We start from the raw sequence: 16,938 nt of genomic DNA, 5'->3' as shown, positions 1-16,938 counted from the left end.
AAGCAAATTTCAGAATGGCACACACATCTATAATCTGTTAAAAACTGAATGCCTGAACCTGAAAAAAACCTCAAAGGCTGGAAGACATTGAGATATATTTAAAAAAAAAAAAAAAGAACTTCCCCTTCTTCCCCTACCTGGACTTTCTCTTGTTATAAAGACTATTAATAAAGAAAAGGATTACTTCCCTACTTCTCTTCTATAATTGAATATTCCTAAAGATACTAGTTTGCTTTTATAACCAGTGAAGTTTTGGGCTACAAGTAAAAAATGGAGAAAGGAAGCTACACAGAACACAGGAGAATAACAGTATCAACACGAAGAGAGCAAAGTAATCCTGTCAACCAGAGTGGGTAAGTTAAATTAGGGATTAATTGGTAGACTCAGTAAGAAAGGGCTCAAATGCTAGCAAAATCACCTTGCTTCCATTCTGAATCTCTCTTTTTATTTGTAAGACTGGCATTACAATTGAAAAGGACTCAAAATGGAGTGATGTATACATCATTGGTGTTTCATGATGCAACTGATGGAATCCCTGAATGGATATTGCTTCAGCTTTCATTTAAAAAATGGTCTAACAAGAAAATCTTTAACTCCACTATTGATCACAGGTGGCAGAAATGAAAGGAAGAGAAAAGGAAAAGAAATCAAAACTACGGTCAAGTTCATAACATATACATTGTTGGCTGATGACACTGGTTCCAAATGTACAATAAAGCCCACAACACTTTATTACTATGAATATATTTGTGAATGTTTTTTTCTCATGTTGATCAACTTGCTTCTGAAGGTTGTTTTTCTTTTTTGTTTTAAACTTGCATAATAAACATGCAATGAAACATTTCTTTTTAAAGTGTTTTTTTTTGCAGTCGTCTTGTTGTCATACAAAGATTTCATAAAGTTGCAGTGTTGCATCAGAGCATTACCAAAATAAGAGCGAGAGCTAAAGAGGAAGGTAAATGTGAATTTAACGTGATGAGAATAACCTACTCTTGTCCTGAGACACTCCAGTCTTATTAAAAAGGTGTGCACAGTCGAACCCCTTCCTCCCAAACCTACTAAAACACAAAATAATATTAACTTGGAAGAAAAGGGAGGACAGAAAGAAAAAATAAGATGTCATCATGCACTCATCTTCTGCATAGCTCAACCCACATATAGTAAGGCACTATTTCCCCACAACTTAGTGTCCACAACAATCTTTTACAGTGCTCTGTGAACTATATAGTTCCTTCCAGAATGATGAAATAAACAGATTGAATGAGTGTCGCTACCACGTGACCCCATGTGTGATCTTATAGTCAAGGGTGTCTTCTGGCAGTCTTGGAAATAAACCATCTCAAGTCTCTTTGTGTATGTGTGTGCATGTTATGCATGGGGATTTTTTTAATGTTTTTTTTTTTCCAGAGTTTCTGTTTTAAATTGTCATTGTTCTTTACTCCTGTGTTCTCAAAGCATATACACAAAAAACTAAAAGCACAGTCAAATCATTGAGAAGAGAGCATTGGTGCTCCAAAAAGCACACAGCTTCTGAGATTTAAGAAGTCTGCTAAACATTCCCAAAGGAGTTGGAAAATGCATGGATGTATTTTCAAGTGCACGTCCTCATCTGTTCTCAGTTGAGCTGATCTTCGTACTGTTTTCGGAAGCAATCGCCAGCAGGGAAAAACTCCCAGCACCGTTCTTGATACATTTTCCATACATAGGATTCCTGCAAGAACCAGAGATTTAAATAATTAATCTCATTCAATGAGAGTGCATTAGGTATGTTTCAGCTTTTAAAGGAATCTAATATGCTGCTCCACTGTTCTGATTCAATTCTTATTGATTTGCTGTGTATCAACCTGCAAGTGGTAAAGTACACTAATAACTCCATTCATCTTGGATGACACTTTTACGTTTCTATCTCCTGACTGAAATATATAAATGTGTGCAAATATATGCTAATGAGTAGTTAAAAGGGATTCTGAAACAGCTCAGAGAAATCATCAATAAAGACTAAAATATTTGCTTGCTGTTTCATGACTAAGAACACCTTAAATCTCCATTTTAGCTGGATGCAACACATCATAGCTAAAAACTAGCTTTTTCATGGTCTTTGAAGGAATATTAGGTAAATTTCTGTATCACCCTTTTCAAAACATGTCTGTGATATTAAGAAAAGAAAACAATATAAGTTTTTAGTATAACCCATAGATGAGAGTAGTTTTCTTAAGAAGGCTTTTCATCTTGGTAGTTTTGTTCATTTTGTTCAGATTATGGCACAATGAGAACATATCAGATTGTTGCCTACTTAGTGGCAATGTTTCATGTAAGTTTTTAAACATGTAAATTGCGTCCAGGTCCCATACTAAAGTGTGCTTAAAAATGTGTGATTAATTAAATGTAGAGTATGATGTATATGGAAAAAGACACATTCCTCCCAATTCAAGAGTTATCAACTACTCTCAGATAGATTTTTCAGGTTTAGGTAGATTTACCATTTCATGACTCTAGGGAATGCACATCAATGTAGGTTAGTCATTTTCAGTTCATTCATTAAATAGTTCAGGAAAAAATGGAAAAAAATTCTCCTTCTGAGCAACTTTGATGAAGTTAAGGCAAGCTTGTAAACAACTCCCTTGCCTGTTCAAATGCAGCAGAATAAATAATGGGCAGAGGGTGATTGGGGTGCCAGCCCCAGTAGCCAGCATGCAGCCGGCTGAGCCACCAGTGCTGGCAGCATCTGATGCCCTGTCTGGCATTGCTGCCAAGGGGAAGAACTGCCCAGTTACATGTCTGTTCAAAACACTACACGTTGTTTCTTTAGATTTATATTAGGACAGTGGTTAGCAGAGTGGGTCTGTTGGTCAGATCTAGTCTGTGAGCCCAATCTGGCCTGCCCGGGATCAGTGCCATATACCTAATCATGGGCATGGCCCCACCCTGGATTAGGCCTGCCATCCCAGTCCCTCATGCACTGGGTTGGGCCCCACTATCCCAGCCCTGGCCTTACATGTGTGGAACTGGGCCCTGATACCTCAGCCATGATGCTTTGCATGTCAGATTGGGCTCCACCACTCCAGCCCAGCCCTGCACATGCTGGATCAGGCCCTGTCACCTCACCCTTCCTCAATACCCATGCAAGGCCATGTTATCTAGTCTGTGGAGTTTGGAAATATGCCAGAGGAGTCCCAGTGCTAATTGCCGCTGTTTGCCCCATCAGATTTCCAGAACTTTGGGAAAATCCACTGTCTGAATAACACAGCTCCATGGACTAGATATGGCCTGTGGGCTGGGCATTGAGTACCCCTGCATTAGGACATTGAGAAAAATGACTTATGTGATTCATAGATGCTAGGATCAGAAGGGGCCTCAACAGATCATCGAGTCTGACCCCCTGTCTAGGCAGGAAAGAGCACTGGGGTCAGATGACCCCAGCCAGATGCCTATCCAGCCTTCATGTGATATGAAGCATTACAATGGCTTTTATTAAAAATGCTATAATCTGTGAAAGTGATTGTAAAAAAAGGACAAAGATAACTGTATCTAAATGATTCATAGAAGAAAAAAAATGTTGGCTATTGACTTTGACATTTGTTGGTATACTTTGCTCTTGAATCCTCAACCTAGATTTTATATAGTAGCAGTCTCAATGTACTCCATAGTAGCTAATGAGATGCTGGTAGCTTCTCTCTATAAAACACTGTGAGACTTTTGGGTTCAGTGAGTAAGTTAAAGGAGAAGTAGTAAGAACAGTTACTGTGTAGGAAAAAGTTTGTGGCCTGTTTTATGTCTATTTTCTAAAATCAGCTAATTGGTACTCAGATCTTCCCTGCTATCTTTAGGCATGTGAAACAGGGGGCTTCTCGGGGCCGATCTCCATGGCCCGCCCACGTGTTCTTGGGCCAACCACCTGCCTTCTCTCCTGCCATGCTTTAATGTTAATTTATTAATTAATTGATGTCAATTAAGCGGGAAGCTACCCATTTTACTGCCCCAATGCCAGGGGGCAGTCTCTGCGGCTCCTTTCCTCCCCTATACCGCAGCCCAAGCCTCGCAGATGGCATCTTGATGTTTACATAATCACCGGCCCCCACACTGGGCCCCAGAATCCTCCTAACAGGACCCCTCCATGATCCCTCCACTCAGGCAGCCTCTCCGCCTTCATTCAGGCTACCTAGCCCCCGAAACTATTTTGCCCTCTCGGGTGTGGTCCCCCCAGGACCTCTGGCTACCAGCCCTGGCCCACCTCCAGGCCAGTCGGGACTCCAGGCCCCCGGCTCTTGGGCGTCCCTCGTGGTGGGCCCCTGGCCCTTTTGACCGTCCTGGTCCTGGCCCCAGCATGGGCCAGTTGAGGGTACTCTCTTGTTCAGGTCAGGTCTCCAGCCCCTCACTCTCTTCCGGGGTCTGCCCTCTGGGCCCTTCACACAAACACAGGGGTTACCCACCCGGTGGTGGGGGCTAGGGGTTAAGGTGCCCCGACCCGCCTTTCACTGGGGTGGTAACTGGCCTGGCATTTCCTGGGGGCTCCCGCACCACTGGAAGTCCCACCAGACCACCCACTCCCGGCAGGGTGCAGTTTTAGGTCATGCCCAGGACCAGGAGCCTCCTGACCATCCCCTACAGTTCCTCCCTTACATCCAGATGATCTCAGCAGCCCTCCAGCAGCCGAACTGCCCTGTTTATATAGGCAGACCCTGACTCAAAATGGCTGCCCTCATCAGGCACCTGGTGGCTGCCAAGTGGCAGGCGCACACAGTGCCCTGCCACAGCATGATACTAAGAAAATGCCTACGAATAATCCAGAAATAGTCCACCTTTACATTACCGTTTTAATGCATACAAATGCACGAAAAACTACAACTTCACAAAAGTTACGGTTATTTATTCGTTTTTTAGTTGTTCTCAATTTTATGAGGTAAATACAAAAAAGCTCTTAGTCATATATATGAAACTTTAAGCTGAATAAAAAAAGCCAGTGCCCCAATAATGCCCTGCTACATTGCCCCAGTGTTTTATTTGGTCCTTGATGCAAGAATAACTTTATGAGTTGGTGTAACCTAGGACCATCATGAACTTATCACAAGTAGCTGGTTGGAACAGTCAGTGATCACTGGTATGCGGTATGTTCTAATCTTTACATAACCCATGGATCACTCTTTGCCAAGGGAATTTCCAACTGGCCACTTATGTCAGTTATATGTCTCCGGGTTGCATTGCCATTGTAGTGAGTATACAAACCAGTTTCATGGCCCACAAACATGAGCAAAATCCATGAAGCCATATGTTCTCCTGTTTTAAAAGATAATTTACTGTCCAAGGGGTCTATTCTCCACCTGAGGGACACTGGTTACACCAATGAATCACTGCATTCATTTTAAATAATGCACTGTATATTTTCAAGGGTGACTCCTCTGCCTGTGAATAATATACTAAAATCTGAATGACAATATTTAATTGTAGAAAATCCCTATATCAGGCATATTCAATAGCTCAGAGTGTTCTTGGTTCCCTTTCATTTAATGAAAAACATGCATAACTTCCTAGACTGAAATAAATACCAGTAGTTATACTCTAGCTTCAGTAATTGCAGCGGGTTAGTGCACATGATAAGTAATGCCTACCAATGACGCAAACACAAGTGCGGTAGTATTTTTCCATGATAGCAATTAAAAATGATGAAAACAGGAGTTAAATATCTTAGTGTAGTTTAATATGCAAAGGACAAAATGACTATTCAGAAATAGCAAAAAAAAATAAAAATCTTCAGTTGGTTAAAACTAGAAAATAAGATGTACAGACAAGAACATAATTACAGCAGTTCAGTATATCGCTCAGGTTTCAAACAGGACAGCTTAGACAACCATACAGTGCAAATGTGTTGTATCCCAGTAGTGCATGTCAGTTTGTGATTTGTTTTTGCTTTTTACTGGAAATGTTCTGCAACTACTAAACATTTTACTGATCACTTACACAGCTCTCAAAAGGAAAGATGCGTGTAAGCATGACATTTTTTTTGCTAAAAACTGTACCGAAAAGAGGTTCAAGGTAAAGGTTTGGAGAACAACAACAACCACAAAATGGGGGAAAAAAATCTTAGATGCTTTTCTTTCAAAGATTTTGACTTATACTTCCACAACATTCAAGCACAAGCTGCTGCAAGTTGATTCATCATATACATTTTTCCATGGAATTAAGACCATTATGCTCCAAAATTGCCTCTAGCTACATCCAGTGGTTTAATGCACAGCTGTGCCTTCTAATGCTTCTGTAGAGCTTAGTGCAACTAATACAAAGTAAATATGAAACCATAGTTCTCATCTGTTCAAAAGTGATCTGGAAGTGGTATACAGCACTGCAAAGTGTCTCTGGGCAGCTACTTGTGCTTGACTGCTCTTGTCCATGTGGCAGTCCTGTTTATCATGACAGTAATGGCAGTGAAATCAGTAGGATCGTATAAATGCCTTTTTCACCTCAGGGGAGAGAAGAACACAGGAAGCATAGGGATTGCTAGTCCTCAGTAATCAAGACATCTAGCCTTTTTTAGGTACAATTTTGTGAAATTTAGGAAATTTTAGTTTTCTCTCTCCTTTTCTTACATGTATGCCACCTCCCTGGTTTTCAGGTGTATTTGGACTATACACAGTTAATGGACATACTACTGCAAGTTATGTAGCTGTAACATATAATGAGAAAGTTCCCCTGCCTTTGTTAAATATGTGAATACTCAAACAATTCAAACATGACAATGTCTCTATATTAACTGTTATTACTCAAGAAATAGATCTTGGAATTATTGTGGCTAGCTCTCTCAAAATGTCAGCACAGCAGCTGACTGTGGGGTACAATTTATATGCTTAAATTCAAATTCAAGATTGTTGTCCTCATTTAAAGATTCTATCTTTACCATAACTGCCTCTAATTCTTATAAACCTGCCTCTAATAGATAACACCAACTTTCATTATTGATTATAGTTACATGGAAGGACACAAAACTTAAAAAAAAATGGAAAGCCCTGACAACTTTGATGTGAATTTTATATTAATTTCACATAACAGAGTGAATGCACAAAAATGAATGAAGGAGGTGGGAAACAGAGACATCAGAAAATCAAATTACTTGATTTAATGTTTTAATGGAATATTCATATATAGTAGGGCTGTGCGAAGCTTCGGGTGGTGATTTGATTCAGAGGAGATTTGGCCCGATTCGGTGGCCGAATTTCTGAATCTGAATAGAATCAAGGGACCAATTAAAAGGTCCAAATCAATTCAAAGCTCTCCAAATCTTCAGAAAAGATTTGGAGAGCTTCAGTGATTTGAACAGTCCCCGCCCACTGCAGCAGGGAGGTGGAGCCCAACTTGGACTAGTAAGTAGGGGGTGGGGAAGAGGGGTTGGAGGTGGGGGGAGGGGCCCATGGGGGACCCCTACCAGGCTCCATCCCCTCCATGCTCCCCCAGCCCTCCCATGGCTGCCCCGCCCATCCCAGCTCTGGCCCTTTAAGAAGAAAAAAAAAAACAAGAAAAACACCGGGACTCACTGCTCCTGCTGAGGCCTCAACGCTTTGAGGGGCTCATGCACAGCCCCCATCATGGTGGCTGGGACGGTGGCGGGGGGCTGGGGGCTCATGCAAAGTCCCTCATGCAGCTTGGGGCAGTGGGGGGCAACATGAATTGCCCCTCTGCCCAGCAGCACCTGGTAAGTTAGGGCTTTTTTTTCCCCCAAAGTGCTGGGAGCTGGGGTGAGCGGGGCAGCCATTGCTGGGCTGGGACAGTGGGTCAGGGGTGGGCCTGGGTGATTCAGCTGAATCAAGGGGGCTGGGGGCTCATGCAAAGTCCCTCATGCAGCTTGGGGCAGTGGGGGGCAACATGAATTGCCCCTCTGCCCAGCAGCACCTGGTAAGTTAGGGCTTTTTTTTCCCCCAAAGTGCTGGGAGCTGGGGTGAGCGGGGCAGCCATTGCTGGGCTGGGACAGTGGGTCAGGGGTGGGCCTGGGTGATTCAGCTGAATCAAATTGGGACAGTAATTCAAATCACCAAATTGAATCACTGTCCCACGAATCAGCCGAATCCTAATACAAAGTGAATACTAGCCGCTTTGCACAGGCCTAATATATAGTTACTTATAGTTTTATCTTTTGACATTTTTGTGGAGCCAGCTTTAAGACTGCAAGGTAAGTTACTGATCAGAACCAGGTTTACAGTGCTTACTTACCTGTCCCGTGTGCTCTGTTTCATCTTTGTTAATGAGATACATCAGAAAAAACCTACAAAACAAAGAGAAGCTTGTCAGAAGCAAAGCATGTGGGAATATAAAGGCAACATGGACAGATAGATGGATGTTCACCATTACATTTTATAGGGTAATAAGAATTCTGCTAATACATGTAAAACAATGTTTCATATACAATATTTATATATACAAAAACTAAATAGAGCCTCTAGATAAATTGACTGAAACACTATAAGAGACTCATTATGGTTTCATAAATCCATCTTGCAGCTGAAATGCTTTCCCAATGCCCTTGGCAGAAGTATTATAGTTACAAACATTTTCTTGACTCAGACAAGTAAATTGGGTCTAATTGTAGACACTAGCATTGGCAAAGAGTCATTATGACTTGTTCCATGAGTAAAGGCATTACTAAAAATGTTAAGGATAGTGGATATTTTCTTAGACCTTGTCTAGAAAAACAGGCAATACTAATGATAAAGATATAATAGCAAAGACAAATCAGAGAGAGGCCAGTAAAGGGCAATGAAAATGGTTAGGGGACTGGGGGACATGGAGTATAATTTCCAAGGCTTTTTAAATACCAAACAGAAAAAACTGAAATTCCTTCACGTGGAACTATATTGGCAGCCACATAAGTCATAAGCAGGGTTGGAAACTTTAAAGCAATGGCACAGATCCCAGCCATGTGACTTAGCAGATTAACTGAGAGTAGCAGTAGGTGCTCATTCCCTGTGTGGACCAACACTAGAGAGGACAGACACACTCTGCCAGAGGATTTCATAGATTTTTGCTGCTGGCAGTGGAATAAGGACACTTGAGGATCTTGGATTCAGAAACTGGGCTCCTTTCTTGACTCTAGAGAGCAATGTGGTCAAGTGCTGTTGACCTGTTTGCCCCTCTTCATCCAAAACATGACCCTTAATGTCCCTATCCATTTTAGTGCGTCTCTTTCCTCCTTAGCTCCTTATTCTGGACTTCATCTGGACTCCATCTCACCCCTATTTCCTTACTCAGACAACCCCCTCTCCTCCCATCCAGGCTCCCAGTTCCATTCTATCTACTTCTCAGTTCCTTGTCTCAGGGGTGCTCTTGCTCAAGAGTCCTAGTCTCCTTCCACATCCCTATAGCCATGTAGACTGGGTTATATATTCATTCCACTTTTGCTATGAAATAAAGTACATTTACTCCATAGTAAATATAAATAGTTTATAAAACAGATAATCTTCTTGCTCTCAGTTCCTATATTCAACACCACAGTCAAAAAACAGCTAAAAGCTGCAATTGAATGGAAAGTCGTACTCATACCCTGCTACTCTGGCCTGAATTATGTTCAGTGCATATAGAACATTAAAAATTTAGCTACCAAACTCTAACAAGTCTCTGCTGTTCACGTATGAACTGAGATTTTTCAAAGCCATGGAACTTGGTAAGATTTAGTTACATTTTCCTGGGAATAGAGTACAACCTTGACACAATCGTGATCGAATGCCAAATTGTAAGCCTTTGCTTAATTGCTGTTCCTCCCTTGTATTACTGACCTGGCAAATTAATTGCGGGGGATGATGGAGGTCATGAGTTACAAAAGAATTAGTGATTATTGTACTTACAGATAGTTGGCCAAGTTGTGCTCCTGTAGTGTGTGTGTTTCAAAGCCATGCGGCACTGTATCAAAGTAGTCATTTCCTATCCCACAAATAAAGCATTTGGTCTAAAAAAATAATAGAAAATATCCATGTAGCTTCTTTGAGAAAATCCAGGAAGCATGCAGTAGAGATTCCAATACAGCATGTAGAACAAAAAGCTTTTCCTTTAAGGACTGAGACCAGAAAACACAGCCAAACACTTTGAATGGATATTTAATTGCTGTCACAATCACTTTGAGCTGTTTGTTAAAAAATCTTTGGCACCAATAACTGAATGAGAACACATCAGGAGAAAGAATGGCATGAATTAATCAAAGCTGAAAAGCAATTTTTCCTTCCTGTGCTCTGAATGTAGGGGTCAATGTAGTCCATAACAATCTGTACCTCAATGGTAGTTAAGTTTACCCAGCTGAAATTGAATATGCTCTCAGCTGAGATTACACAACACAGCAGGTACTTGATACCTTCCAGAATTCTGACAGTCACATTTAAATAAGAAAAGAGAAAACCTGAAGGTACAGCATACTTTCACCTAGGTTCTACAAAAAAATATGCACCTAAGGTTACCCATAACACTGATGTATTAACGCTGAATATTGTGAGCCTCCACCTGTATGCTTTGAGATTCAAATAGCTGCTAAGATCACATTTTTATATGTAGCTACAGATGAAAATTTTTTCTTAGAAACTGAAAAAGCCTTAAAGTTAACACAAAGACACACAAGACATACAGAAATACATGTGTAGGTGTTTTGGATCAATGTTTGTTACTTTATCAACCAGTAGCTATTCCCCTTCCTGATGAGAGAATATTGAAGTCACAGGAGTGGGGAAACAAGTCTAAAATATGCCCTGAGCAGAACATCAGTTTTGATAAACTACAACTGTGTCCAGCATGATTCTAATCAGTGCTGCCAGAGCACAGTTCCAGCACATCCATAAATTCCCTAGGAGTATCTTTATGGAGATTATAGAATTGCATATGTAGGCTTTTAAAGGATATAGTTAGTACCTGATTTAAAAAAAAAAAATCAATCAGTCAAAAATAAAATGAAAGCCTATCACAGTGGATCAAACTCTTAGTTCTATTTCTGTGGTTTCATGAGGTACAAATGAGAACAGAATTCTGCTCAGTGCTCTGCACAACAGCGCACCTTTTGTAGTAAAGCAAATCGCATCCTCTCCCGTCAGCTTAAAAACTATTATCCCCTGTATAGTTCACATTTTGATAATACTTTCACGTAGCTGGTACTTTTCTGTAAGTGCCTTACAGCTCAACAACAAGGAGGTTATAACTTCTTACCTCCATGTCTTCTTTAACTTGCTCTTGTTGGTCTCTCAACTCCCCAAAAGCATCAATTATTAAACCTGGTGTTTGAATAAAAATGAGACTTAGCATTCCTGGGTAGAACTGGGAGGAAACCCTAGAAGTCAAGGCAGATTTCTGATGGTGTAAAATCAAGTAATTTTCATGCAGAGCTAGTACGTAAATGCATTTAACTGATCAGAAGAGACAAAGTGAGCACTTGATACCTGGCTGACAGCAATCTTTGATTTTGTACAATGTATTTTCAGCAGGTTCTTGAACGAGTGATTTCCTGTTTTAGGTATAAGAGGTTTAGCTTTGACTATTGTATGGCAGGTTAAAGTAGGCCAACATTTATGCAGCAATGGGGCTATTAATACTGAGCATTATACTAGTATATATTTACAGTGTTTGCAGATTTATTGTATGAATGCTAGAGAAAGAACTAGGGGCTATGTGCATGTTGTTATCCCCATGTGTGTCATTTAGTAATGGAGTGTCATTAACAGCACTCCATGGAAATCATGGGCCATTTTTTTACAGAGACAGGAAAAAGAAGAGGAAATAAAAGCTGCACTAAGGTCAGAGACCTAGATTACAAAATTAAATGTTGGACTCTTCCATCATTTATACTACTTTTAAGTCAGCACTAACTCTGCTGGAGTTGAAGAGCTGCACTGCTTTAACACAGGTAAAAGCAAGATGCATATTGTACCTGATTTTTAGAATAAAGGCCTTTCAACTATCGCCAATGTCATAGCAAAGGGATGTCAGATAAACATTTTAAAATTAATTTAGAAATCAACAGCCAGACAGTGCGGATGATAGAGCACAGAGTTAAAGCTTCAATCTCAGTGAGCTAGCTCTCATCCATACCTCGTTATTCTACAGGCATTAAGTAGTCAACTTGACAGCTCAGTTAGTAAGCAGACAAAGTGACACTGGGTACTATATTACTATCAGCCTTAACAGCAACACCTCTATCCTAGAATCCACCTACTTTGGTATATCCTTAGATTAATACTCTTAGTTCAAGGATTCCAAATGAATCATTTGTATCTTCTCTTTTTTGATTTAGGTTAGCATTTACAAGAAAGGCAATGGTGAACATTATGGTATGGACACACACAACACTTATAATGGTCTAAATTCTGTTTAAATCAGAAGAAGATGGACATACAGGGCCAGTAAACTGGTTTAAATCTGACTGGAATGATTCAAAAGTGTACCTGGAAAATCAAGTACTGTTTTGAACCAGTTCAGTGTTGTGTATGATGCATGGATTCACCAACGCCATTTATACATATACCTTTTAGTTCTTGGACACGCTGGCAACCCACCACTTCAGAGCAGATTCGATTAATCAAGTCTGCTTCACATGGGAGCTGACACACACTGCACTGCACCGCTTGCAGTTGTATAAGCAGTGAAATGTGCATCAGCATGAAGAAACAGCATGAAGAAAATAGCACATTTGAACTAAAGCACCTCCAAGATGTTTTAGCTCAAAAGCACACCACTGCCAATTTCTTTGTGCTGACACACATTTTGCTGCTTATACAATTGCAAGCATTACAGCACTGGGCACTTTTCAAAGCGGCCAGTGCTGTGGCGCTTGCATGTGTAAAAATGCCTCAAGTGTTCTCGGACATAGGCCCAGTTGGTCCTCCAGGCATCCCACACTGCATTACTCTTCCTCCACTATAAACATGCTGCTGCAATTGGCCACTCTGGTACATAGCCATAATTCTACTGTCCCCTCCTCTTCCCCCTCCCCACCCTACATTTTTTCCCCTTTTGTTGGCACTTTTAATCCATGAATTCCCTTAGCTTCTGTTGAACAGGCAATGTATCTTTATAACATCCATGTTTGTGCTCCCTCTCAGCTCAACTGCAGCCCCTCATCGTGCCCCCCAAGCATCTAGAAATCAAAAGCATGGGTCTCAACATTCCCCTACCCAAATCAGACAAGCACACTGCAGACTTTGGTCAACTGCAGGCTATTGGAGTTTATTCAAATCATGTTTAGGAGAGAAGGGAAAGCAGAAATGTGAAAATGTCCACAGCCACAGGTCACCTACCACTGGGACCTTGAAAGCGTTGGTGCAAGCACTCCCACCAGGAGATCCCAGTGTCAAAAAAAACCTGCTGTTAAAAAAAGCAGCATGGCACATGTGGCAGCAGCATGTGCCGCCAGAACTGGAACCTGGCTGGCCAAAGCCACGCTCTAGCTGTTGAACACGCTCCAAGTAGATAGATTGCTGCTACTGCTGCCCCAGGATGCATCCACAGGGAAGGCATCCACAGATGATGGTCCCAGCCTCTCCTATCTTACCTGGGACATTTGCCCTGCACCAACCTCACTTGCAGGGGCATGTGCAGCAGCAAAAAGAAGCAGCTCAAATTTGTGCCACTGCTATTTTTGCCACAGCAACCACACACCCCTGAATGTGGGGATTCATCCTATAAGTCACATCTTTTCTTTGCCTCTTGAATTATCAAAAAAAGGGAGTGCAGGTACATCACCACTGCTTCTTTCTTCTACTGTGTGAAGGCTCTGTTCTGTACCCATCACCCTAGTATCTTAATACTTTAGAAGTAGGCCTCCTAGAATGGATCCAAAAAAGATAATGGCTAAATTGGATGACAAACCAAGCTCCACCAGGGATAATTTAGTTGAATTACTTGGCTTTTTCACTGCTGGATCATTTCTACATCTCGCTCTTACTACAGATCCAAGAAAGGGACATTTTCATACACACCTTACATCTCTAGACTCATCATGTGAACAGAAAAGTCAGAAAGAAGAAGCCACTACTGCTTTTAGCAAAATATGCAAAACTTAAAGCACTGTAAGTTCCAATGGACTTAAATGGAAATATGTGCTATCAATCAGTTTATCTGGATATCGTCTCTCTCTCTCAGTTGACCTTATTCTTTCACTGATGTGAAGTTTTGCAAAACATACTTAAGGATTCTTTTTTTTTTTGGTGACATTGACTTTTTAGCTCTCATCTATATCAGATAAGTAGAGTAATGACTGTGGCATTAAGATTCTAGTAGTTTCAAATATACTGTCAGTCTAATCATGGGCTACAAATCTATACCTTGTATGATGGCTAGCAAGATGACAATTACAAAGAAGAAGAAAGTGATGTCAAAGATGATCCGATAGATTTCATATTCATCTCCTGCTGGATCCTCAATTTCATCACCAATTCCTCCACCTGCACGCACTCCAACATACATGTGAAACATGTAGCACTGGAAAACACAAAGTAAGAGTTCATTGTATTAAAGAAAATGCTTTTCAAGATTTCTCCCGCTGATTATTTTATTTGTAGAGCATCTAAGAGCCACAACTTCATTTCAGGTTCCAGATTGTCAGACACTGATAAACACACAGGTTAGGGACAGAAGTTACGCATAAACTCATTTAAGTGATTGGAAACTAGTTTAAACCTGTAACACAACAAATTCAGTGCACATACACAACTTTCAAAATGATTGAAACTGGTTTGAGATAAACCTGGTTGGATGTAGTATTAGACTTAACTGATTCAGGTTAAACCAGTTTATGGAACTTCTGTCCCAGATCCCTTCCTGATTCAAGTTAACTCACAGTTCCCCAGCACTGCAGGCTGTTTTGCAGCCCTGGGCTGTGATGTCTGCACCAACAGACCAAGGCTGGCCCAACCCCCAGCTATCAGAGCTGGGGCACTAAAACCTCAGCTCCCTAGCCTGCTTCCTGCCTGGGTCTGTCAGCCCAGTGAGACAGGGGGGGACAGGGCAGGAAAATGAATGCACAGACCCCACTAGCCCCAGGCGATGCAGCAGGGGGATGAAAAACCCTGGTGGTGGGGGATTTTTGCTCTTCCCCCCCACCCCTTACAGCCCAGTGAGCCTGGCAGGGATTGGCTCAACTCCACTCTCTCCTTAGCCTCTGCCTTCTAGGACAGAGGACCAAACCCCTCTCTGCTCCACTTGCTTGGGGGGGAGGGTCCCACCTTTTTCCCACCCTCTTCCCCCCACCCCTCTTGGATGCAGAGAGCTGAGGAAGTGGCAGGGCTGGAGTGATCCCAGAACACCTTGAGCTGTGGTGGGGGGAGAGGTGAAACCCCACCGTGGGTACTTTTCCTCCATGCAGAGCAGACCCCAGCTGTGGGGGTCAGTGTGGACAAGGGGTGGGTGTATTCCTCCTTTGGACCTTTCCCTTGGAGGCCAATGGCTGGGGAATGGGCAGGCTGGGATGAGCCCAGCCCAGCTGGGAAACTTCCCATTGGGTGCTTCCTCCCCGCAAGAGACTCCAGCTGCCAATCAGGCCTCAGGCTGCTGGGTCAGCAGCCTCAGGCAGCCTTGCCATGAGGGGTGATGCATGTGAGCACCCCCAGACTCCTGGCCTGGGCCAGTGAAGGCTTCTGCCTGTTTTGGCCACCCAAACACTGAACATCAGTTCAGTTTGTTACCGCTTCAATCTAAGTAGCTTAGAAAAAACTGCAAAGATCGAATTGATTTTGCCTTGGGTTTTTTGAACCTCTGTACTTACCCACAGAGACTGTCTCTATACTGAAAACCTTTTGGTCCAAATAAACAAGAATAAAAAGAGGAAATTTCATTCTTGTGTTTATTTAGAGGAGGAGAATAAAGGTACTAGGGGAATGAAATAAAACTAACCAGTCACAAAACAAAATTACTGGCAGAGCTGGAAATAAAAAACAGGCTCTTAACAGTCAGTGTCCTATCCACTCAAGTATGCCAACTCTTTTTTCCTTTCTATATTTGCATATACTACACTGGGAGTTGCTAAAGATTGAAATGGCAACATTTCCTGTTTTATAAGAAAGATCCAACATCCACTTGCTGCGAGTCAAATGGTATGCTGGGGCAGTATGGTTAAAACATACATTTCTCAAACTCATACAATATCCTCAGGTACATCTAAACAGATTTATGTATGGTTTTGCAGTTGTTTCTACAGGCAAGAGCACTCAAAGGAGCAATGTGGCTAGTATCACTTCTAGCCACCTAGACCCACCCCGAAGGATACCCATCAATTTTACAGATGGGTCACCTGAGACTGGTGTTAAGTATAAGTTTGGAGCAAGGCATGAATTCATATCCTAGATTCTGTAGCAAGATAACTTAACCACTCTACTGCTATATCCCTGATATAGTACTTCAATTTTCGGAATAAAATAATGGTGAAATACTTACAAATTTTGGAAAAAATTATGTTCTTAGATTTTGTATAGTTGGGTCTGGTGAATTAAGCATGGGGTGAGAATGTAGGCACTGCCCAATACTAATTCAGGCTTTGCATCCATATTATCTCCATTTTGATAAGCAGTAGCCTGTCTCCCAATTAAAGTGGTGGTATTATATTTACCTATATCATAAGGGTGATGATATTTACAAAGTTGTCTGAAAAATAAGCTCTCATACAGGGTAATGGTTACTTCTATAATCTGCTTCCTTTTAAATCAAGGGGTGTTTTTTTCCTTTCTTCTTTCATCATGTTTAGGGGATCAAAGGAAAATAAAAATACTACAGGGATTCTATTAGAATAATATCCTGTCATTAAAGACTCAGTGAAAAATTACAATACATTAAGATTCTGAAAAGTGCTTAATAATGGTAATATGGTGCTCCCTATTTATCACGTTACATTGCTTTTGTACAACATTTGCTCAGTTTAATACGTAAAAGATTTTTTTATGATTCCCAGCCTTTCAGACTCACACTTTTATCTCTGGATTAGGCTGGGCTCTTTCC

General features: G+C 41.4%; 1 protein-coding gene across 15 annotated transcripts in view; it reads right to left on the bottom strand.

Moving 5' to 3' along the window:
- Positions 1 to 664: 664 nt before the first annotated feature.
- The window catches only part of RYR2 (ryanodine receptor 2), an 847,904-nt gene continuing 831,630 nt past the window's right edge, over positions 665 to 16,938 (bottom strand). For 11 of the 15 annotated variants that reach the window (XM_025213702.1, XM_025213670.1, XM_025213684.1 and 8 more), the window contains 5 exons: positions 14,274 to 14,430; positions 11,164 to 11,228; positions 9,825 to 9,925; positions 8,197 to 8,248; positions 1,616 to 1,711 (listed from right to left, as the gene is read on the bottom strand). In XM_025213702.1, the coding sequence (XP_025069487.1) occupies positions 1,616 to 1,711; positions 8,197 to 8,248; positions 9,825 to 9,925; positions 11,164 to 11,228; positions 14,274 to 14,430 (471 nt within the window). Of the gene's footprint in view, positions 1,712 to 8,196; positions 8,249 to 9,824; positions 9,926 to 11,163; positions 11,285 to 14,273; positions 14,431 to 16,938 lie in introns of those variants that run through there. The other 4 variants (XM_025213656.1, XM_025213760.1, XM_025213763.1 and 1 more) reach the window with 2 other exon arrangements.

Source organism: Alligator sinensis, unplaced genomic scaffold (genome assembly GCF_000455745.1).
Source record: "Alligator sinensis unplaced genomic scaffold, ASM45574v1 scaffold93_2, whole genome shotgun sequence".
In the NCBI taxonomy this organism is placed as follows: domain Eukaryota; kingdom Metazoa; phylum Chordata; order Crocodylia; family Alligatoridae; genus Alligator; species Alligator sinensis.
Note: the sequence above shows the minus strand (reverse complement) of the source record. Positions and strands in the feature narration are given on the sequence as shown.